The sequence below is a fragment of the Papio anubis genome, chromosome 2, assembly GCF_008728515.1.
Source record: "Papio anubis isolate 15944 chromosome 2, Panubis1.0, whole genome shotgun sequence".
Taxonomy (NCBI): Eukaryota; Metazoa; Chordata; class Mammalia; order Primates; family Cercopithecidae; genus Papio; species Papio anubis.
Window position 1 is genome coordinate 54750545 of NC_044977.1, and position 22845 is coordinate 54773389.

The window sequence follows — 22845 nt, forward strand, 5'->3', positions numbered from 1 at the left end:
TCCGTCTCAACAAAACAAAACACAACAACAAAAACAAAGATGGAATTACTACAGCTGTAATAGGGAATAAAGTTCTGATGCATGCTACAACATACATGAATCTTGAAAATATTAAGCTGGCCGGGCGCGGTGGCACACGCCTGTAATCCCTGCACTTTCGGAGGCCGTGGTGGGCAGATCATGGGGTCAGGACATCGAGACCATCCTAGCTAACACAGTGAAACCCTGTCTCAACTAAAAAAGACAAAAAATTAGCCAGGTGTGGTGGCAGGAGCCTGTAGTCCCAGCTACTCTGGAGGCTGAGGGAGGGGAGTGGCATGAACCCGGAAGGCGGAGCTTACAGTAAGTCGAGATCCCAGCACTGCACCGCAGCCTGGGCAAGAGTGAGACTCCATCTCAAAAAAAAAAAAAAAAAAAAAATATAATATGCTACGTGAAATAAGCAAGACACAAGGATACATATTGTTATGATTCCATTTATGTGAGGCCCCTAGAATGAACAAATCCATAGACAGAATGTGATTAGTGATTATTAGGGGGTGGGGAGAGGAAGATGGCAAATTATTGCCTAATGGGTGCAAAGTTTGTTTGGGATGATCAGAAAGTTCTAGAAGTGGATAGTGGTAATGGTTGTATACATTGTGAATATACTTAATGCTACAAATTGTACCCTTAAAAACATTTTAAATGGTATATTTTATGTTATATATATATTATCAAAATTCAAAAATAATGAAGTAGCTTTATATTACTGATTTGAAGCAGTCTCCAAAATAAACTGCTAAATGCAAAAGGTATGATATAGAACAAGAGGGGAAAGGAAACTACAGGTAAATACATATTTGTAAATTCTCAACATCTCAGAAGGTTATAAAGTGATTGTCCCTATGGGAGACAAACCAGGTGCCTACAGGACTGAGAAGTGAGAATTATTTTTCACTGGATATCCTTCTATACATTTTGAATTTTGTACGACGTATGTATATTATCTAGTCCAAAAATTTTTTTTAGTTAAAAATATGTGCTGACTGGGGATCCAAGAAAGGGGGAAAAAAGATAAAATATGCTGGTTGTTCAAAGTCACAGTCCAGTATGAATTACTGCCATAAGGTAGCACTAATGATACAAACGAGTTACAAGTTATGATTCCAATCTAATCTCTTCCTTTCATTTTATTTTATTTATTTATTTTGGAGATAGAGCCTCACTCTGTTGCCCAGGCTGGTGTGCACTGGCACAATCATGGCTCACTGGAGCCTCAACTCCCTGGGCTCAATGGATCCTCCCACCTCAGCCTCCTGAGTAGCTAGGATTACAGGTGTGTGCCACCACACCTGGCTAATTTCTGTATGTTTTTGTAGAAACAGGGTTTCACCATGGTGTCCAGGTTGGTCTCAAACTCCTGGGCACATATGGTTCGCCTGCCTTGGCCTCCCAAAGTGCTGGGATTACAGCCTGGCTTTTTCAGTGAATGCTGTCCACAAACGAAAGCAAGCCCACGTGAAGTTCACATTAGATGGAGATGTTTCTTAGGAAACAAGGCAATTCTGTGTCCCCACTGCACTCAGAACCTGAACAGTTTCATGGTTAGCTGATCACAGACCCATCTCTACCCTAATAGGCAACGCTTTTTGAGGGCAGAGGATCTAATATATCAGTGCCTGGCACAGAATAGGCACTTAATGTTTGTGGTAAGAATAAAAAAATGCTGGAACTATGGCTATGTACTCCATTTCCACTACTACACACTAGCAAATCTATCATTTGCTTGTGTTTTTTTTTTTTTTAGCAAATTTCAAATAGAGGTTTAAAAACACCAAATACTAAAAATACAAAAATTAGCCAGGTGTGGTGGCGCGTGCCTGTAGTCCCAGCTACTTGGGAGGCTGAGGTAGGAGAATCGCTTGAACCTGGGAAGCAGAGGTTGCACTGAACTGAGACTGTGCCAACTGCACTCCAGTCCTGGCGAAAGAGCTAGACTCCGTCTCAAAAAAAAGAATCATTCCCAACATATTGCCTCTTACCTGGATGTGACTGCTGGCTTCATTCTGTTTGGCACTGGATGGTCATTCTAAGGGGATTCACCCCTGAAGCTCTCCAATCTCTACTTTATTAAAATCACGATCAACCCAATCCCATCATCTATTATCTAGTTTTCATTAATGTTGGCTTCAGGAGATTTAGGAATATGCCAGTGTAACTTTAGCATCCCGTCTTGACCTATTTCCCATATTTTATCGGTAAGCACTACCTAAGCCCTCCTGATTTTGCTCCTTGGCATAGTTTTCCTCTTTCTTTTTCCCACATGGGTTAAATTTTACCCTTTAAGTTGAGGTTGTACAAGATCAGTTGAAATTTCTCAAAATGATGGCACTCAAGGAGCTAAAAGGAGCTAAAAGCTTTTAAGGTTTTCTCTTTATAGTACTGGCTAGACTTGCACGTTTCCAAGCAAACATGGATCATGATAGTGTCTCTAAGACATTAAGAAGGTTCAAAAATGTTTTGGATGCCATTCTCCCTTTATACCGTCACTCTGTAATAGTCATAACAGAATTATATTCTCAATTGCAACAGCTACCTCATGTCAGCTGCAACTATTGCTCTATTTTAAATGTTCAAAATTTTTTACAAATCTTCATTTTAAAAGTTCCATTCAGATGTGTTTTAACATTGTTAATAATAGGAAGAATATATGTAAAAACACAAAATAAGACACCATTCTTTACTTGTTTTCATAAACATTTTCCACAAATACAGTCCTCTCTCTCTCTGGATATATGCTATTAAAATGTGTCTCAGCTGGGCATGATGGCTCACGCCTGTAATCCCAGCACTTTGGGAGGCTGAGGCAAGTGGATCACCTGAGGTCAGGAGTTCGAGACCAGCCTGGCCAACATGGTGAAACCCTGTCTCTACTAAAAATACAAAAAATTAGCTGGGGGCCGGGCGCGGTGGCTCAAGCCTGTAATCCCAGCACTTTGGGAGGCCGAGACGGGCGGATCACGAGGTCAGGAGATCGAGACCATCCTGGCTAACACGGTGAAACCCCGTCTCTACTAAAAAATACAAAAAACTAGCCGGGCGAGGTGGCGGGCAACTGTAGTCCCAGCTACTCGGGAGGCTGAGGCAGGAGAATGGCATAAACCCGGGAGGCGGAGCTTGCAGTGAGCTGAGATCCGGCCACTGCACTCCAGCCTGGGCTGGACTCCATCTCAAAAAAAAAAAAAAAAAAAAATTAGCTGGGTGTAGTGGTGTATGTCTGTAATCCCAGCCTCTCAGGAGGCTGAGACAGGAGAATCGCTTGAATCCGGGAGTCGGAGGTTGCAGTCAGCAGAGATTGCGCCACTGTACTCCAGCCTGGGCAACAAGAACGAAACTCGGTCTTGAAAAAAAAAAGTGTCTCATGTTTTGAAATAGACTGGATCTGGATCTTAATTTCAGGCAGAGAATTTTAGAGCTCAGAACATAGAGTTAGATCCACCAGTCAAGTCTCTTCATTTCATCAAGGCTGGGACTAGAATTGAGCTTTCCTGAGTCCCAGTTCAGAGTTCCTTCCCCTTCAGTAAGTTCCAATCAACAAAAAATAAGCATCAGATGATTCTTCCTTCCCCTGTTCCCTCCTTGCCAAAATAAGTGTTTCAACATACCTGCTGGCAGTACGTGTCAAAAAACTTAAATGCATATTTGTATAGGAGACTGCCAAATGAAATTATACTCTGGTCTAGAGAGTGAGGAAAACTCTGAGCCAGCGACAGAATGGATGAACACATACCCTTAAGAACCTTGAGTGGGGAAGAGTAGAGAGAGAAAAGAAGCTGTAGGAAACAGTACACAAGCTAAGAGTTGCTAATCCTTTTGGAATGTCAGACTTCTCCCCAACTCTCATTTTAAGTTAAGAAATCTTAATATTTTTTACACAGAATAATCCTTCACCATTCTGAGTTTTCTCTCAGCATCAATGGGATTCCACATTTGGATAATAATTGTCCTTTAAGCTCAAAGAAGTTAAATTATAAGCCAAATAGTATGTTCCTATCTGCTCAGTTTGGCATTGGAGGCCAGATCTTCTAAATCCCAGTTTCCTCACGCAATCACACTACCCCCCAGGGATGTTCCACCTTGGTTATAATTTGAAGTTGGTCTATAAGGTTCAATGCTAACTAAACTGATTTTTTTAAAAGAAAATCAAGAAGAGACGTGATCATGCTCTACCAATAACACAATATACATAGACATTAATGGACCCACAGTAAATAACCCGTTAATAAACATAGCTTCCTTATTGATACCATAGTTTTAAAAAATCTTACATTTAGTACTCAGCTGGGTATAATGCTTTATTGGGGAAAATGCAATGAAAAATTACATATGGTTTCTGCATCTAGAAAATTACAGCCCAAAACATATATAATTGGCAGATATAAACACAGAAAGAACTGCAAGACGAAATAATACAAACATTAAATCCATTCCTAAATATAAAATTTAAGATCCAATGAGGTATTCTCATTAGCTTCTGACCCAAACCCCAAATGACTGGCCCATCCAGTTTTCTTTTTTTTCTTTTTTTTTTTGAGACGGAGTCTCGCTCTGTCGCCCGGGCTGGAGTGCAGTGACCGGACCTCAGCTCACTGCAAGCTCCGCCTCCCGGGTTCACGCCATTCTCCTGCCTCAGCCTCCCGAGTAGCTGGGACCACAGGCGCCCACCTCTGCGCCCGGCTAATTTTTTGTATTTTTTAGTAGAGACGGGGTTTCACCGTGTTAGCCAGGATGGTCTCGATCTCCTGACCTCGTGATCCACCCGTCTCGGCCTCCCAAAGTGCTGGGATTACAGGCTTGAGCCACCGCGCCCGGCCCAGTTTTCTAAGTTCTATACTGTTAATATATTGAACATTCAGGCAAAACACTATTCCCAGCTTATAAAATTCCAGTTTGAATAATTTACATTTCCAGAGGAATTATCATCTAAAGTCCACAGTTTTGAAAAGCCAAAGAGTGATAGTTCAAATAAGTTCATATTTACGTTTCTACTAGTTTCTACAGGCGGGTCCTATTCCCCTCAAGGATTTCTTTTTGAGATGGAGTCTTGCTCCGTCACTCAGGCTGGAGTACAGTGGCAGATCTCGGCTCACTGCAACCTCCGCCTCCTGGGTTCAAGAGATTCTCCTGCCTCAGCCTCTGAAGTAGCTGGGATTACAGGTGCCCAACACCACGCCCAGCTAACTTTTCGTATTTTTTTAGTAGAGACGGGGTTTTACCATGTTAGCCAGGCTGCTCTCGAACTCCTGACCTCGTAATTCGCCCGCCTCGGCCTCCCAAAGTGCTAGGATTACAGGCATAAGCCACTGCACCCGGCCTTTCCCCTCAAGGTTTTTTTTTTTTTTAGACGGAGTCTCGCTCTGTCACCCAGGCTGGAGTGCAGTGGCCGGATCTCAGCTCACTGCAAGCTCCGCCTCCCGGGTTCACGCCATTCTCCTGCCTCAGCCTCCCGAGTAGCTGGGACTACAGGCGCCCGCCACCTCGCCCGGCTAGTTTTTTGTATTTTTTAGTAGAGACGAGGTTTCACCGTGTTAGCCAGGATGGTCTCGATCTCCTGACCTCGTGATCCGCCCGTCTCGGCCTCCCAAAGTGCTGGGATTACAGGCTTGAGCCACCGCGCCCGGCCATCCCCTCAAGGTTTTTATAAGCCACTTAGAATAGGATATGAAAGGCTAGTTTGTCATAGCTGCAAAATGCATTGAGATAGACAATTAAAATGATTAATGCAAAAATAAAATTCAAAAATTTCTATGGGTTTGAACAATGGACTGAAATAAGATGAAATTTTACACAGGAGCTGTAAAGCTTTCCTTTTTAGATTAAAGATCAATAGTCTCTGACACTAAGTAATGAACAGAGAATGTACTCTGGAGCAGTTGTTCTTGAATGCAGCCTGATCGAATCTTATTTCTTAGCACCTTTCAATGTACTTCTTTGTCTGAGTATTGGTGCTATAGATGATGAAAAGCATCACCAGGTCAAACACCTATTGTCAATAAATATGCAATAATAGAAAAACAGTTAACAAGTCAGTACATTTGCTACAATGAAACAGCAGTTTTTCCCCATTAAAACACAGAATGGATGATGCTCATTTGTTCCACACACTCCCCTGGGAGTATCTACACTTTTCACAAAACTCAGAAATAATTTTCAGAGAAATAAAGTGCCACAATTATTAACCACTGGTATCTCTTAATACATTGCAATATACATTAAAGTGATTCTACTACAGAAGTAACTTTGAATATCTTGACATTTATTAAAGGAAAGATTCAATCACTTGCCAACTCCAGTATTTTCACTATTACTAGGAAAATTACTTTGTGAAAAGTTGGAAAGACTATAAATGCCCTCCAATACGGGAAAGGTCCAATAAATTATGACGGAGTAATTTTAATTTTTGGAATATTACAGTCATCGAAAGAATAAGCCAGGCTGGTTTATTCTGGTGGCTCACGCCTGTAATCCCAGCACTTTGGGAGGCCAAGGTGCGCCTATCATGTGAGGTCAGGAGTTCGAGACCAGCCTGGCCAACATGGTGAAACCCCATTTCTACTAAAAATAGAAAAAAAAATTGGCCAGTCGTGGTGGCAAGTGCCTATAATTCCAGCTACTCAGGAGGCTGAGGCAGGTGAATCACTTGAACCCAGGAGGCAGAGGTTGCAGTAAGCCTAGATCATGCCACTGCACTCCAGCCTGGGTGACACAGCGAGATTCTGTCTAAAAAAATTTTTTTTATTAAAATATTTTTTAAAAAGAATATGCTAGGCCAGGGGTCCCTAACCCCTGGATCATGGGGTCCGTGGTCTGCTAGGAACCAAGCTGCACAGCAGGAGGTGAGGGGCAGTCAAGTGGGCATTACCACCTGAGACCTGTCTCCCGTCAGATTAGCGGCTGCATTAGATCCTCATGGGAGTGTGAACCCTATTGTGAACTGCACGTGCACAAGATCTAGGCTGCACATTCCTTATGAGAATCTACGTAGTGCCTATTAAGGCTGAACCGTTTCATCCCGAAATCATACCCCGACACTGTCTGTGGAAAAACTGTCTTCCATGAAACCAGTCCCTGGTGCCAAAAACGTTAGGGACTGCTAAACCATATTATATTTTTTGACACAGGAAAGACATTCCTGATATGAAGTGGAAAAAACAGCAACCTGCAAAAGGATAATCAGGCTGGGCATGGTGGTTCATGCCTATAATCCCACTGCTTTGGGAGGCTGAGGAGGGAGGCTCACTTGAGCTCAGGAGGTGGAGGCAACGGTGAGCTATGATTATGCCACTGGTACTCCAGCGTGGTGACAGAGTGAAACCCTGTCTCTTTAAACAACAACAATAACCCATAACCACGGTTAAGATTCTGCTTTTGTAAAAACATTATGTAAACATGCATATGTGTAGGCATAAGAGCATACCAGTACTTGCACACAATTACAGCTTGTATATGAAGAGAAAAAATTTGGAAGGATGACTATCCCTGAGGAATGGGACAGTGAGTGGAGAAAAACTGTATTTTTTACATATGTAGATTCCTTGTGGGTTTTTCTCCACGATTAGCTTGTTTACCTAAGTTTAAAAAAGAAAAATATGAGGGCTGGGTGCAGTGGCTCATGCCTATAATCCCAACACTGGGAGGCCCAAGCAGGAGGATCACTTGAAGCTGAAAATTTGAGACCAGCCTGGGCTACACAGCAAGACCTCATCTCTATAAAAAAAATAAAAGAATTGGCCGTAATCCTAGCACTTTGGGAGGCTGAGGCGGGTGGATCACCTGAGGTCAGGGGTTTGAGACCAGCCTAGCCAACAAGGTGAAATCCCGTCTCTACTAAAAATACAAAGATTGGCCGGGCGCGGTGGCTCAAGCCTGTAATCCCAGCACTTTGGGAGGCCGAGACGGGCGGATCACGAGGTCAGGAGATCGAGACCATCCTGGCTAACACGGTGAAACCCCGTCTCTACTAAAAAATACAAAAAACTAGCCGGGCGAGGTGGCGGGCGCCTGTAGTCCCAGCTACTCAGGAGGCTGAGGCAGGAGAATGGCGTGAACCCGGGAGGCGGAGCTTGCAGTGAGCTGAGATCCGGCCACTGCACTCCAGCCTGGGCGACAGAGCAAGACTCCGTCTCAAAAAAAAAAAAAAAAAAAGATTAGCCAGGCGTGGTGGCGGGCACTTATAATCCCAGCTACTAGGGAGGCTGAGGCAGGATAATTGCTTCAACCCAGGGGGCAGATGTTGCAGTGAACAGAGATTGTTGCACTTCACTCCAGCCTGGGCGAAAGAGCGAAACTCTATCTCAAAATAACTAACTAACAGAATTAGCCAGGCCTGGTGGTGCTTGCCTGTAGTCCCAGCTACTCCGAAAATTGAGGTGAGAGGATCGCTTGCACCCAGGAGTTTGAGGCTGCAATGAGCTATGATGCTGTCACTGCACTCCAGCTTGGGTGATAGAGCAAGACCTGGTCTCTTAAAAAAAAGAGAGAGAGAGAGAAAACATTGGGAATATATTCAGGGCAACTTGAGTCTATGCTTCCAGAAAAAAAAAAAAAAAAGAAAAAACAAAACAAAACAAAACAAAAAAGTTAAAAAGGCAAGCAGGACAAAAAAGAAAAAACAAAACAAATTTTACTACTTCTCTTAACTGAATGCCCCACTTCTTAGGACACCAAAATAGAGAGTCATTAGACCAAAATACACTCATTAAAGGTAACAATGAAAATGCAGAAGCACATGAAATATTTATAACAGGAGAAAAAATGTTAAGAGAAAAAAGAATACAAATTGTATTTATAAAATGATTACAACTATGTAAAAATAGGAATGCAGGCAGCCAAGGTGGTAAATTTATGTTTATCCAAAACCAAAAACAGTGTTTTGGAGTACTTTGATATTTTTCACCACAAAAAGTTGTCAATTTTTTCATTGCTTTATTCAGCATAATGAAAGCTTTTAAGATAGTCATCCAAAAATTGGCTAATACAACAAAAATTCCACAAAACAGATTCCAACCAAAGAAAAATCTTTAAGGCAACCAATCAGCTCCTAAGGAACTCAATCATCTGGCTTTTTTTTTTTTTTTTTTTTTTTTTGAGATGGAGTCTTGCACTGTCGCTCAGGCTGGAGTGCAGTGGTACGTGCCACCAGGCCAGGCTAATTTTTCTTTTGTATTTTTAGTAGAGACGGGGTTTCGCTACATTGGTCAGGCTGGTCTCAAACCCGCCTGCCTCAGCCTCCCAAAGTGCTGGGATTATAGGCGTGAGCCACTATGCCCAGCCAATCATCTGGCTTTTTGATAGAAGGTATTTCTAGAATTAATAGAGACATAAGATCCAGTACCATTGCCTTGACAGTGGACAGACTGATTTACTCCAGTCAGGTCTACATGGGCAAAGTAAAGTAAAACATGGAATGCCATTATCTTGACAGTGGTGCTGGGTGGAAGGAAGGGCAATTAGGCAGATACAGGGACCTGAGACTCAGGTGGTTATTTTCTTCATCTCATCAGTGGGACTTGGCTTCTTTGATTGCACCTTGATGTACTTAGTTACATTGTATTTCCCTTTATGGATACTGTAGGCTTATTTTATAGCCAGAGTGAGTAGGGGCAGAGTATCTGGCCAGTCAACACCTCACATTATCTTCCCCAAACAGCTAATGTTTATTAGAGCAACTAAAGAAGAGAAAAAAGAGTGACTGGATGGAAGAGAAAGAAAGAAAGCGGGACGGCAAGCTAGCCGTCATTACTTTTAAGTCTGCGATACTTTTTTTTTTTTTTTAAGACAAAGTCTCGCTCTGTCATCCAGGCTGGAGTGCAGTAGCACAATCTCCGCTCACTGCAAGCTCCCCGCACCAGGTTCACGCCATTCTCCTGCCTCAGCCTCCCGAGTAGCTGGGACTACAGGCACCTGCCACTATGCCCGGCTAATTGTTTTGTATTTTTAGTAGAGACTGGGTTTCACCGTGTTTGCCAGGATGACCTTGATCTCCTGACCTCGTTATCTGCCTGCCTTGACCTCCCAAAGTGCTGGGATTGCAGGCATGAGCCACCGCACCCAGCCTCAAGTCTGCAATACTTAAAATGCATAGTACGTGAATATCACCTTGTGTTCAGACACTGAGGCCATGTCTTCAATTGCCTGAAAAAACAAGAGAGTCACAAAAACATTACCACACATCAGCGAAACACGTTTCACCTTACTCAGCATGCCCTGTTATCTCATCTAAGAGCCAATGTGTCCATATGGCAGCCATCAGCTATTATTTCCACTTGAATGACTTTTGAAATTTTTATTTCAATCTACCTCAGTTATACATCTGTCACTAATTGCCACTCATTTCCTCCTTGATAATCAAAGTTCCAAAGATCTCACCTTAATTCTGAAATGGTTTTCTCATATCTAATAGCTGACTTTATTACATCAAAAAGGAGAATAATGCAGCTCTGACTGCTGCTTTCTTGATTTCCTGAGGAATTACAAGTAGCAGAGAGGAAAAAATTAGTCTTCTACCTACCAGAAAAGAACTTACAAGATCTGATTTCCTGCTTCATAGCCATGTACCCGGGAGCAAATGACAACCTCATGTATAAGATGGCTAATAAACTTGCACTGTAGTCTGTCTGGAATTGATCTGAATGGCTAAGAAAACATATAAACACATACATAATCACATACATATATGTAGTTTGAAACACTATACAAGACTAGATGTAAATGTCATAATAGTACCATTATTTGTAGTTGTAAGTATTAAGCTCCAATTCTGACTGTGGGATGTCAGAAAACTGTGACAACCTATGTGAGGAAAAGGGTGGCAATTATCCATGAGCTCTTTACCTTGCTTGTCCTTTACTTTTCTATTTTACTTGGGAAGCCTGTAACTGTGATGGCAAAACACAATGTTGCAGATCCAACTTCTCCCGAAGCTCAGAAATTACCTGCAGAAAATAAATATTAACTATGGTTTTCTGCTTATTCATAGTGGGTAGGCACAGTCTAGTTTCTCAACCATGACAATCTCCTGAAAGACTAAGAAAAAATTTTAAATGTTGGACATTTTGAAAAATAGAGTTGTGAGAATAGCTAATGAAATGTCATAGAACATCATACCCAAAATTTCAGAATTCTGTAAGGTACTACACAGAAAGAGTAAATGTAACTTATAGCAGCTTATACAGAGTAATGAATCTGTTGAATAGCTTCATTCTCTCCTCTGAATGCTATCTGGATTAGTCACTATTCTCGGTTAGTCTGGGGACAGAGAAGAGCGATTGGTACTTATTAACTAAAGTTGCTTTGTCTAGGTGTGATGGGATATAAGAGCATACCTCAAGTGCATCCATGGCTGTTATGGAATGAAGAACGAACTTTATTATCACAGGTAAATCCTCCAATAGGCGACAACTTATCAATCACCAACTGGCGAACCTAAAAATTAAAAGCACAAAAACTTAATACATTTTCATATCACTACCTCAGCTTGTACTGAACTGTTAGTTAAAATTAGAAAAAAATCACTTCTCTCACTCAGTTTTCCCACTCACAATTTAGGGGAAAAAAAAATTTTAATTTTTCCCCAAATTAGAATCTTTTAGTTGTTAATACCACAGCTTCATCGAAAACAGACAGGCAATAAATGTGAAACAGAGCTATTATCTTACATTAAGAGCCAAAATTCTCAACTGGCTATATAGTAAGGCATAAAAAGTATTATTCCTATGGGAAGCAGGTATGATTAAGACAATATAGAAAATTTCCACTCAAAACTTACTGCTTAAAAACAGACCTGTGAATCTATCACAGAATAGCATCTGAAACTCATTGAGAAAAATTAAAAAAAAAAAGAGAGAGAGATATCAAATGTGACTCACTATGGTTTCAAAATGAAATACTCATTACACAAGATTTCTCCCAAGGCAATGACTGACTAACACTTGTTCCAGGAGGTTGGAAAGCTGAGACTGCACCACTGCACTCCTGCCTGGGTGACAGGCATGGTGGTGAACACTGTAATCCCAGGTACTCGGGGAGCTGAGGCAGGAGAATTGCTTGAATCTAGGAGGCGGAGGTTGCAGTGGGCCAAGATCGCACCATTGCACTCCAGCCTGGGCAACAGAGTGAGACTCTTTCTCAAAATAAATAAACAAACAATCCTTCAAATTTATTATTACTGTACACAGGACTCTGAAAAAAATTTAAAAGGGAACATAAAAATGACTAATCCTGTCATTCCAGAAATGTGCACTATTAATATGCATATGTATCTTCTTTTTTTAACAAAATACTGGACTGCACTATTTATTGCAAAAACCGCAATTACTTTTGCACCAACCTAACATAAATGCTATGTGTAACCTGGGTTTGTTTTTTTCAATTAATGTATGATACTAACTAGTTCTTTTTACAGTTATTAATGTGCATATAATATTCCTTTTTTTTTTTTTTTTTTTTTTTAGACGGGGTCTCGCTCTGTCGCCCGGGCTGGAGTGCAGTGGCCGGATCTCAGCTCACTGCAAGCTCCGCCTCCCGGGTTCACGCCATTCTCCTGCCTCAGCCTCCCGAGTAGCGGGGACTACAGGCGCCCACCACCTCGCCCGGCTAGTTTTTTGTAGTTTTTAGTAGAGACGGGGTTTCACCGTGTTAGCCAGGATGGTCTCGATCTCCTGACCTCGTGATCCGCCCGTCTCGGCCTCCCAAAGTGCTGGGATTACAGGCTTGAGCCACCGCGCCCGGCCGCATATAATATTCCTTTTTGAACATCTCAATTATTCACATTTCTTTATTTTAAACAGTAATCTTTTTCTTTTTTTTTTGAGATGGAGTCTCGCATTGTCGCCCAGGCTAGAGTGCAGTGGCACAATCTCGGCTCACTACAAGTTCTGCCTCCCGGGTTCACGCCATTCTCCTGCCTCAGCCTCCAGGAGTAGCTAGGATTACAGGCGTCTGCCACCACACCCGGATAATCTTTTGTATTTTTAGTAGAGTTGGGGTTTCACCGTGTTAGCCAGGATGGTCTCGGTCTCCTGACCTCATGATCCACCTACCTCGGCCTCCCAAAGTGCTGGGATTACAGGCGTAAGTCACTGCGCCCGGCCAATTTTTTTCAATATATGGAACATTTCACAAATTTGCGTGTCACCCTTGCAAAGCGGCCATGCTAATCTCTGTATTGTTCCAGTCTTAGTATATATGCTGCCAAAGCAAGCACTAAACTAATGTTATTTCATTTTCATTCACAGTTATTATCTTAGGATAAATTAGGAGACATGACATTAGGATTAAAGGGTATGCAAAATCTAAGGTTTTTGACACATACAATCTATTGCTCTTCAGACTCAATGCCTGAACTAGTTTATATGCTCACTAGCAATGCATGAGCATGCCTATTCACTACACTCAACAAGGAGACCCTTTGAGAGTAGGAAAAAATGCCTTTTACTGCTTAATAGTTATTATTTACTATTTTGATATAGTGTTTTAAATTTGTGACTTTGATTGCTAACAAAATTGAACTTTTTAAATATTTTATATTCTTGTATTTTTTCTTTGTAAAAGGTCTGTTCACGACCTTTGTCTACTTTTCTATTAGGCTGTTCATTTCTTTTCTAACATAGTAATTAAAGAAAACAGGTAGGGCCACATCCCAGTAGTTTGAGAGGCTCAGGCAGGTTGATCACTTGAGCCTAGAAGTTTTTTTTTTTTTTTTCTTTTTTGATGGAATGCTTCAGCCATCTGCTGGAGTGCAGTGGTCGATCTCAGTTTCCTCATCAAGCTCCGGCCTGGAAATATGTTGCCTGACCAGCCTCCCGGAAGCACTCATGGCGCTCACCACCGCCCGGCTAGTTTTTTTTTGTATTTTTAGTAGAGACAGGGTTTCACCGTCAGCCAGGATGGTCTCTCTGATCTCTGACCTCGCGGATCCTGCCTGCCTCGGCCTCCCAAAGTGCTGGGATTATGGTGCTTGAGCCACCGCTACCGCCTGAGCTTCAGAAGTTTTGAGACCAGCCTGGGCAACATGGCGAAACCCCATCTCTACCAAAAAAACATGAAAATTAGCCAGACCGGGTGGTGTGCACCTGTAGTCCCAGGCACTCATGGGGCTGAGGTGGGAGAATCACTTAAGCCTGGGTGGTTGATGCCGCAGTGAGCCGTGATCGTACTACGGCACTCCAGCCTGGGCGACAGAGTGAGACTCTGTCTCAACATACACTACAAAATTAAAAAGGTAAAGAAAAGTATTCAGAGAATACCTGACTCCAACCAACTGGCTACCCTCTTTGGAAACAACTGCTGTTACCAGTATATTGTGTATCCTTCTACTAGGGATTATCCCTGAGCATAAGCAATAGATACTTAAAAAACATTTTTTTTTTTCTGTTTTTAAATAGACACAAAGTCTCACTACATTGCCCCGGCTGGTCTTGAATTCCTGGATTCAAGCAATCCTCCTGCCTAGGCTTCTCAAACTGTTGGGATTACAGGTGTCAGCTACCACAGCAGGCCAATAGTTACTTTTAACAGTAATCCTATTTATTGTTACAAAGTCATATTAACAGATGAAACTTCAAAGACACTCCAGTAAAATTTTAGTAGTCACTTAAGAAGCATCATGATAAATTGACTTTCAGAGAAACCAATAGTTTTCAGAGTAAACTTTTCAGAGAGAAACTTAAGTACAACAGGATTGTACTTAACATTCCATAATAACTCCAGAATATTTTCAAAAAAATATTCTGACATCTTCTCAAATAAGGTTTTGACAATGGCAGGTTAAAAAAGAAGACATAGGGAGTTAGGGGATGATCTGAAAATACACAATACAAGGCTGGGTACGGTGGCTCATGCCTGTAATCCCAGCACTTTGGGAGGCCGAGGTGGGCAGATCATGACGTCAGGATATCGAGACCATCTGGTTAACACGGTGAAACCCTGTCTCTACTAAAAATACAAAAAATTAGCCGGGTGTAGTGGCGGGCACCTGTAGTTCTAGCTACTCAGGAGGCTGAGGCAGGAGAATGGTGTGAATCCAGGAGGCAGAGCTTTCAGTGAGCCAAGATTGTGCCACTGCACTCCAGCCTGGGCGGCAGAGCAAGACTCCGTCTAAAAATATATATATATATACACAACAGAAATGTATAATCCCAGCTACTTGGGAGGCTGAGGCATGAGAATCACTTGAACCTGTGGGAGGCAGAGGTTGCAGGGAGCTGAGATCACACCACTCCACTCCAGCCTGTGTGACAGAGGAGACTCTGACTCAAAAAAAAGAAAAAAGAAAAAAGAAATTTATAATTCTCTTTCCAACTAGAGCTCCTGGAGGAAACACTTTGGTAAAGTTGATATCTTATTACAAGGATATCCACATGAGTATGTCTTCATTTTTAGAATATGCTACTGGAATACGAAGACTTAATCTGTCTTCTGAAAAACTGAAAATTATTATCAAGGCAAAGTTAAAATAATCAGATAATCAAAATATTATTAAATACGCTGTTAATCCATGAAATGCAGACTTTAAAAGATTATCATATAGGTTGCAAGGGGAGCTCTCCAGAGGAATAAGGGAGCTCTTAGACTTAAAATAACTAAATTATGCCGGAAGCGGTGGCTCAAGCCTGTAATTCCAGCACTCTGGGAGGCCGAGACGGGCGGATCACGAGGTCAGGAGATTGAGACCATCCTGGCTAACACGGTGAAACCACATCTCTACTAAAAAATACAAAAAACTAGCTGGGTGAGGTGGCGGGTGCCTGTAGTCCTAGCTACTCGGGAGGCTGAGACAGGAGAATGGCGTAAACCCGGGAGGTGGAGCTTGCAGTGAGCTGAGATCCGGCCACTGTGGGCGACAGAGCAAGACTCCGTCTCAAAAAAAAAACAAAAAAAATACCTAAATTATATTCAAGATTTCCAATGAAAAGAGTGTGAAAAGATTAACAGTAGGAGACAAGAGAAGAGGAAAAATGGAGAATGGGGTGGAGGGAAGTTTTCTGATCTACATATATTTGAATAACTTGAGATATTCAAATCATATCAATGTATTGTCTACTTAATATATTAAAAGAGAAGGAGAAAAAGGACAAAATTAAGTTATATAATCATCTAAAAAGCTAAATGGGAGATGATTTAGATATGAACATGATAGATTACCAGGTGCTCAGAGTACACAGGACGCAGATTTAAGGAGAGGAATCAGGCCGGGCGCGGTGGCTTACGCCTGTAATGCCAACACTTTAGAAGGCCAAGGTGGGCAGATCACCTGAGGTTGGGAGTTCGAGACCAGCCTGACCAACATGGAGAAACCCTGTCTCTACTAAAAATACAAAATTAGCCGGGCGTGGTGGCGCATGCCTATAATCCCAGCTACTCGGGAGGCTGAGGCAGGAGAACTGCTTGAACCTGGGAGGCGGAGGTTGTGGTGAGCTGAGATTGCGCCACTGCACTCCAGCTTGAGCAACAAGAGAGAAACTCTGTCTCAAAAAAAAAAAAAAAAAGATAAAGAAAAGGAATCAGATGCAGAGCGAATAAATGGGACCAACCGCTGGATGTATCAAGCTAATAAGCATAGTTTTAAAACACAGACATTACCCTACCAAACTCATCACAGCAACAGAGCTGTGTTAAAGCTGTTACAAACCCCAATTCTCTGATTAACCCTACTCTATCCCATGTTCCTGCCATTTAGACTTGAGCATACACCACAAACCTCATCCATCAAATGTTCACAGAAAAAGTGAGTCTTACCTGTAGTATGTCAATCCCCAGAAGCAGTTTGATGAGACTCTTAGAATAAGATGCACCCATACTGTAAAAAAGAGACATCTGTTTTCCACTTTGCTTTCCTTGTTTTAATGCTTCTATCATCTTTTCTCAATAAAATCGGTTAAATACATAATTTTAAAGAGGAACTATCCTGTTATACAAGAAATACAGTAGGCCGGGCGTGGTGGCTCAAGCCTGTAATCCCAGCACTTTGGGAGGCCGATCAAGGTCAGGAGATCGAGACCATCCTGGCTAACCCGGTGAAACCCCGTCTCTACTAAAAAATACAAAAAACTAGTCGGGCGAGGTGGCAGACGCCTGTAGTACCAGCTACTCGGGAGGCTGAGGCAGGAGAATGGCGTAAACCCGAAAGGGGGAGCTTGGAGTGAGCTGAGATCCGGCCACTGCACTCCAGTTTGGGCGACAGAGCGAGACTCCGTCTCAAAAAAAAAAAAAAAAAAAAAAAGAAAAGAAATACAGAAATGAGCAGATGGCTCTTAGCAAGGGAGACGTAGAGATTTGAAATTCTGGGGGACGGGCGCGGTTGCTCATGCCTGTAACCCCAGCACTTTGGGAGGGTGAGGCGGGCGGATCATGAGGTCAGGAGATCAAGACCATCCTGGCTAACACGGTGAAACACTGTCTCTACCAAAAAAAAAAAAAAAAAAAAAAAAAGCCAGGCATAGTGGTGTGCCCCTGTAATCCCAGCTACTCGGGAGGCTGAGACAGAAGAATGGCATGAACCTGGGAGGCGGAGCTTGCAGTGAGCCAGGATCGTACCACTGCACTCCAGCCTGCGTGACAGAGCAAGACTCCATCTCAAACAACGAAAAAAAAGAAATTCTGTCAACACAGGTCAAACACATTCTAGAAAACACTGATTGTTAGGCTCATAACCACAACCTTAGGAATTTCAAAGTTATGTTTACTTTGAGGAAAAGAGAGCTTACACCAAAAATGAAATTTGAAACAACTGCGCTCTCCCTCCCCAGCTCCACGCAATTAGCAGAACAGACTGAATTTCAGCAAGATTCCATGCCTCCTCTCCACACCTGGCTTCCTCATCCTGCAGACGCTCACAAGGCAAAAGGCAGTTCCTGAAACTGTCTTCACCCTCAATGTACGACTCCAGGCCACTAACAAATTCTTCTATTATCTTAATAAGGAGATTTAAAAAATAAAAAAGAATAAATTTTTAGTTTAATATTTGCTGTTAAAAATCATTTTAGCCCACTCAACTTTACATCAGTGTCCTTAAATTCCAAATTCTAGAGTTATGCTGGCACAAGCAAAAATACCAGGGGAAAAATACATACTTTGGGATAGGAAGGGTGTCTCCTCAGGGTCTGAAAGAGCTTCTTTTGGAAAGCTATTTGGTCCACAGCTATGGAGAAAAAAGAAGAGCTGGTCACCAGTTTCCTACCATAGTTTTCCTTCTCTAAAAACCTGTTTCTTCCTGATAAAACCAATAAAAATATTTTCAACCCAATTTCAGAGCCAAATCTTTTTTTTTTTTTTTTTTTTTTTGAGATGGAGACTTGCTCTGTCACCTAGGCTGCAGTGCAGTGGGGTGATCTCGGCTCACTGGAACCTCCGCCTCCCGGGTTCAAGCGATTCTCCTGCCTCAGCCTCCCAAGTAGCTGTTACTACTGGCACCCGCCACCACGCCTGGCTAATTTTTTTCTATTTTTAGTAGAGATGGGGTTTCACTGTATTATCCAGGATGGTGTCGACATCCTGACCCCGTGATCCGCCTGCCTCAGCCTCCCAAAGTGCTGGGATTATAGCCGTGAGTCACCGCGCCCGGCCTAGACTCAAATCTTCTAAACCTACATAAAAGACTTAGCTTTGATAGCAGATAGCCACTAAGTGCTCTAAAAAAGACCTGCCATAACCTTAGCAAGATAGAATAATCTGTTCCCCCAGAACACAATCTTACATGGCTCTATAAATTTTCTTTTGAAATTACTCTGACACTGATATAGTCGCTTTCTGGGTATTTATTTTTTCATAAGAAAACACAAAAGAAATAATAGTATATAACATTTTTTCTAGTGAAAGGATTAGAAATGCTTTACTTAACAGGTAGTAATGAGGACCAAAGACTGTACCATTTTCTTTTTCCTTTTCTTTTTGAGACGGAGTCTCACTCTGTCACCTAGGCTGGAGTGCAGTGGCGTGATCTTGGCTCACTGCAACCTCCACCTCCCGGGTTCAAGCAATTCTCCTGACTCAGGTGCCTGAGTAGCTGGGACTACAGACGCACGCCGCCATGCCCAGCTAATTTTTTGTATTTTAGTAGAGACATGTTGCTCAGGTTGGTCAGGAATTCCTGAGTTCAGACAGTCTGCCCGCCTCAGCCTCCCAAAGTGCTGGGATTTATAAGTGTGAACCACCATGTGCGACCTGGCTGTACCATTTTCTAAAAAGCAATTTCAACTTTGTCTCAAGATGGATGGTCCTGTCATTTCTAATCTTCATTGCCTCTGTTTAGAAAACCCATGATTGGCCAGGTGCAGTGGCTCACACCTGTAATCCCAGCACTTTGGGAGGCCGAGACGGGTGGATCACAAGGTCAGGAGATCGAGACCATCCTGGCTAACATGGTGAAACCTCGTCTCTACTAAAAATACAAAAAAATTAGCCGGGTGTGATGGCAGGCGCCTGTAGTCCCAGCTACTTGGGAGGCAGAGGCAGGAGAATGGCGCCACTGCTCTCCAGCCTGGGCGACAGAGCGAGACTCTGTCTCAAAAAAAAAAAAGAAAGAAAAGAAAACCCATATTCAATCCTGAGCTCTTTCATTAAACCCAGAGAATAAAATTAGATTAAAATATTACCTAGTTGATTCTGACTCTCTCTGGTTTTAAGAATAATTTCTGATGTCTTAAGAAGCTTTAGAGACGCTGTCTTTTTCTTCAACTTCATTAGGAATATGAGATGGAAAGTGGTTGCTTCCTGGTTTCTGAAAATTGACAAAATTTTAAAGAATATGGCAAATAGTGAAGGAAAAATGAAAACTTAAACCCAGGAATAATAATCCTGAGAGGAAAACTGATGTGTTCCTTAAAAATTATACTAGGATTGATGCTGTAGTGAAATAAAGTATCTTCAGCAATAGTGGCTTCCAAAACAAACAATTCATATCAACAAACAGAATTATTTTCACCTATTAAGTTTTCATTTGAAGAATTCAAAATGTGCGATTTCTGGCCAGGCAAGGTGGCTTACACTGGAATCGCAGCATTTAGGAGGCCAAGGCAGGAGGATCACTTGAAACCAGGAGTTCAAGACCAGCCTGGGCAACAAAGCAAGACCCCCTATCTCCACACACACAAAAAACTAGTTAGGTGAGGAGATGCGCACCTGTAGTCCCAGCTACTTAGGAGGCTAAGGTGGAAGGATAACTTGAGCCCAGGAGGTTGAGGCTATAGTGAGCTCTGATAGTGCCACTGCACTCCAGCCTGGGTGACAGAGCAGGACTCCGTCTCAAAAAAAAAAAAAAAGAGAGAAAAGAAAACCCAGATTCAATCCTGAGCTCTTTCATTAAACCCAGAGAATAAAATTAGATTAAAATATTACCTAGTTGATCCCCATCTCTAAAAAAATAAATTCAAACAAACAAGTGCCTAACAAGAATAACCCACGGAAATGTTTTCCATCCAAATTCTAAACTAGCCAGTGTCTCTCAAGCTGTTGCCTGCAAATCACTGTACTAGAATCACTGGGAAGATGCATATTCCTGGCCGGGCGTGGTGGCTCACACCTGTAATCCCAGCACTTTGGGAGGCTGAGACAGGCAGATCACCTGAGGTCAGGAGTTCAAGACCAGCCTGGTGAAACCCAGTCTCTACTAAAATGACAAAATTAGCTGGGTGTGGTGGCGCGCGCCAGTAGTCCCAGCTACTCAGGAGGCTGAGGCAAGAGAATCACTTGAACTAGGAGGCAGATGTTGCACTGAGCCGAGATTGTGCCACTGCTGTGTTATCCAAGCTGAAGTGTAGTAGCGTGATCTCAGCTCACTGCAACATCCACCTCCTGGGTTCAAGCGATTCTCCTGCTTCAGCCTCCTGAGTAGTTGGGATTACAGGTGCATGACACCACGCCCAGATAATTTTTGTATTTTTAGTAGAGATGGGGTTTCGCTATGTTGGCCAGGCTGGTCTCGAACTCCTGACCTCAGGTGATCTGCCTGCCTTGGCCTCCCAAAGTGCTGGGATTACAGGCGCGAGCCACCGTGCCTGGCCCACAATTTCCTTTTCTACATCAAGTTTATTCCTAACATGGTTTTGGACTTGCAATTTTTATCATTATAATTGCTGTTCATCAAGCATTTTCATCTATTTCAGTGGAACTGACCAAGAAGCACACTTAAATTCCAATAACCTAATAAGAAATAACTCTTCAATCCATAAATTAGTAGAAGCTAAGCTATGAGGATGCAAAGGCATTAAGAATAACATAATGGGCCGGGTGTGGTGGCTCAAGCCTGTAATCCCAGCACTTTGGGAGGCCGAGACGGGCGGATCCATGAGGTCAGGAGATCGAGACCATCCTGGTTAACACGGTGAAACCCGTCTCTACTAAAAACTACAAAAAACTAGCCAGGCGAGGTGGCGGGCGCCCGTAGTCCCAGCTACTCAGGAGGCTGAGGCAGGAGAATGGCGTCAACCCAGGAGGCGGAGCTTGCAGTGAGCTGAGATCTGGCCACTGCACCCCAGCCTGGGCGACAGAGGAGACTCCATCTCAAAAAAAAAAAAAAAAAAAAAAAATGACATAATGAGGCCAGGCACACCTGAAATCCCAGCACTTTGGGAGGCCGAGGTGGGTGGATTACTGGAGGTCAGGCGTTTGAGACCAGCCTGACTAACATGGTGAAACCCATCTCTACTAAAAATACAAAAATTAGCCAGGCATGCCTGCACGCACCTGTAAACTCAGCTACTTGGGAGGCTGAGGCAGGAGAATGGCTTGAACCTGGGACGCGGAGGTTGCAGTGAGCCAAGATTGTGCCACTGCATTCCAGACTGGGCAAGAAAAGCCAAACTCCATCTCAAAAAAAAAAAAAAAAAAAAAAAGATATAAAGGTCCAGACGTGGTGGCTCTCGCCTGTTAATCCCAGCACTTTGACAGGCCAAGGTGGGTGGATCACTTGAGGTCAGGAGTTCGAGACCCCCCACCTCTTGGCCAACATGGTGAAACCCCGTCTCTACTTAAGATACAAAAAAATTAGCCGGGCGTGGAGGCTGGTGCCTGTAATCCCAGCTACTGGGGAGACTGAGGCTGGAGAATCGCTTGAACCTGGGAGGTGGAGTTTGCAGTGAGCCGAGATTGTGCCACTGCACTCCAGCCTGGGTGACAGAATGAGACTCCATCTCAAACCACCACCACCACCACCACAAAAATGATATAGTGGACTTTGGAGACACGAGGAAAAGGGTCGGGGGACTCAGGGATTAAAAAATACACATTGAGTACACTATACACTCTTCAGGTGATAGGTGCAACAAAATTTCAGAAATCACCGCTAAATAACTTGTTTATGCAACCAAACACCACCTGTTCCCTAAAAACCTAGTAAAACAAAAACAAACCAACACAAATCAAGTTAGAACTGCTTTAATAGAGTAGACGAGAGCAATAAATGAACTATCAACCTCCCCGGCCCCGGCTCCCTTTTTGAGACACGGTCTCTCTCGCTGTGTCGCCTAGGCTGGAGTGCAGTGGTGCTATTATTGACTCATTGCACACTCGACGTCCTGAGCTCAAGTGATCCTCCCACTTCAGCCTCCTCAGTAGCTGGGACGACAGGCGCATACCACCAAGCCCAGCAGAAAGACACCTGTGGGGATTATCCCATCTCAGGGCAGATGAGGAAACCGAGGATTCGGGCGCGGAGTCTCAGAGAAGAACGACGACCGCGGACCGGGCCTAGAGATTAGGCCGCAGGGGAGCGGGGCCTGCAGAGACTATGACCACTGCTCCACTTACTCACCAAGAAGTCGTCACTCGTAGTTTTATTTATTTATTTATTGTTTTGAGACGGAGTCT

General features: G+C 42.9%; 1 protein-coding gene and 1 non-coding gene across 7 annotated transcripts; both read right to left on the bottom strand.

Annotated features, from left to right (window-relative positions):
- Positions 1-5578: 5578 nt before the first annotated feature.
- LOC100999885 (Fanconi anemia group D2 protein-like) lies at positions 5579-22837 on the bottom strand. Of its 6 annotated transcripts, none has more exons than XR_004182113.1 (9): positions 22790-22837; positions 19635-19759; positions 18114-18181; positions 17850-17953; positions 16780-16840; positions 11367-11466; positions 10876-10976; positions 10141-10677; positions 5579-6025 (listed from the first exon to the last, which is right to left on the bottom strand). XR_004182113.1 is itself a non-coding variant. In XM_031663137.1 (7 exons), the coding sequence occupies exons 2-6, from the start codon at positions 19720-19722 to the stop codon at positions 11368-11370; spliced, it is 420 nt and encodes a 139-aa protein (XP_031518997.1). In that variant the 5' UTR covers positions 19723-19759; positions 22790-22837; the 3' UTR covers positions 10016-10976; position 11367. The 6 variants fall into 6 exon arrangements, 1 of the variants encoding a protein (XP_031518997.1); XR_002520320.2 differs by having other exon boundaries at positions 10141-10176; positions 10568-10976; XR_002520321.2 differs by having other exon boundaries at positions 10141-10176; positions 10553-10976.
- On the bottom strand, positions 13143-13246 carry LOC116273930. Its single transcript, XR_004182432.1, has one exon. It is a non-coding gene; the product is annotated as a U6 spliceosomal RNA (small nuclear RNA).
- Positions 22838-22845: the final 8 nt, after the last annotated feature.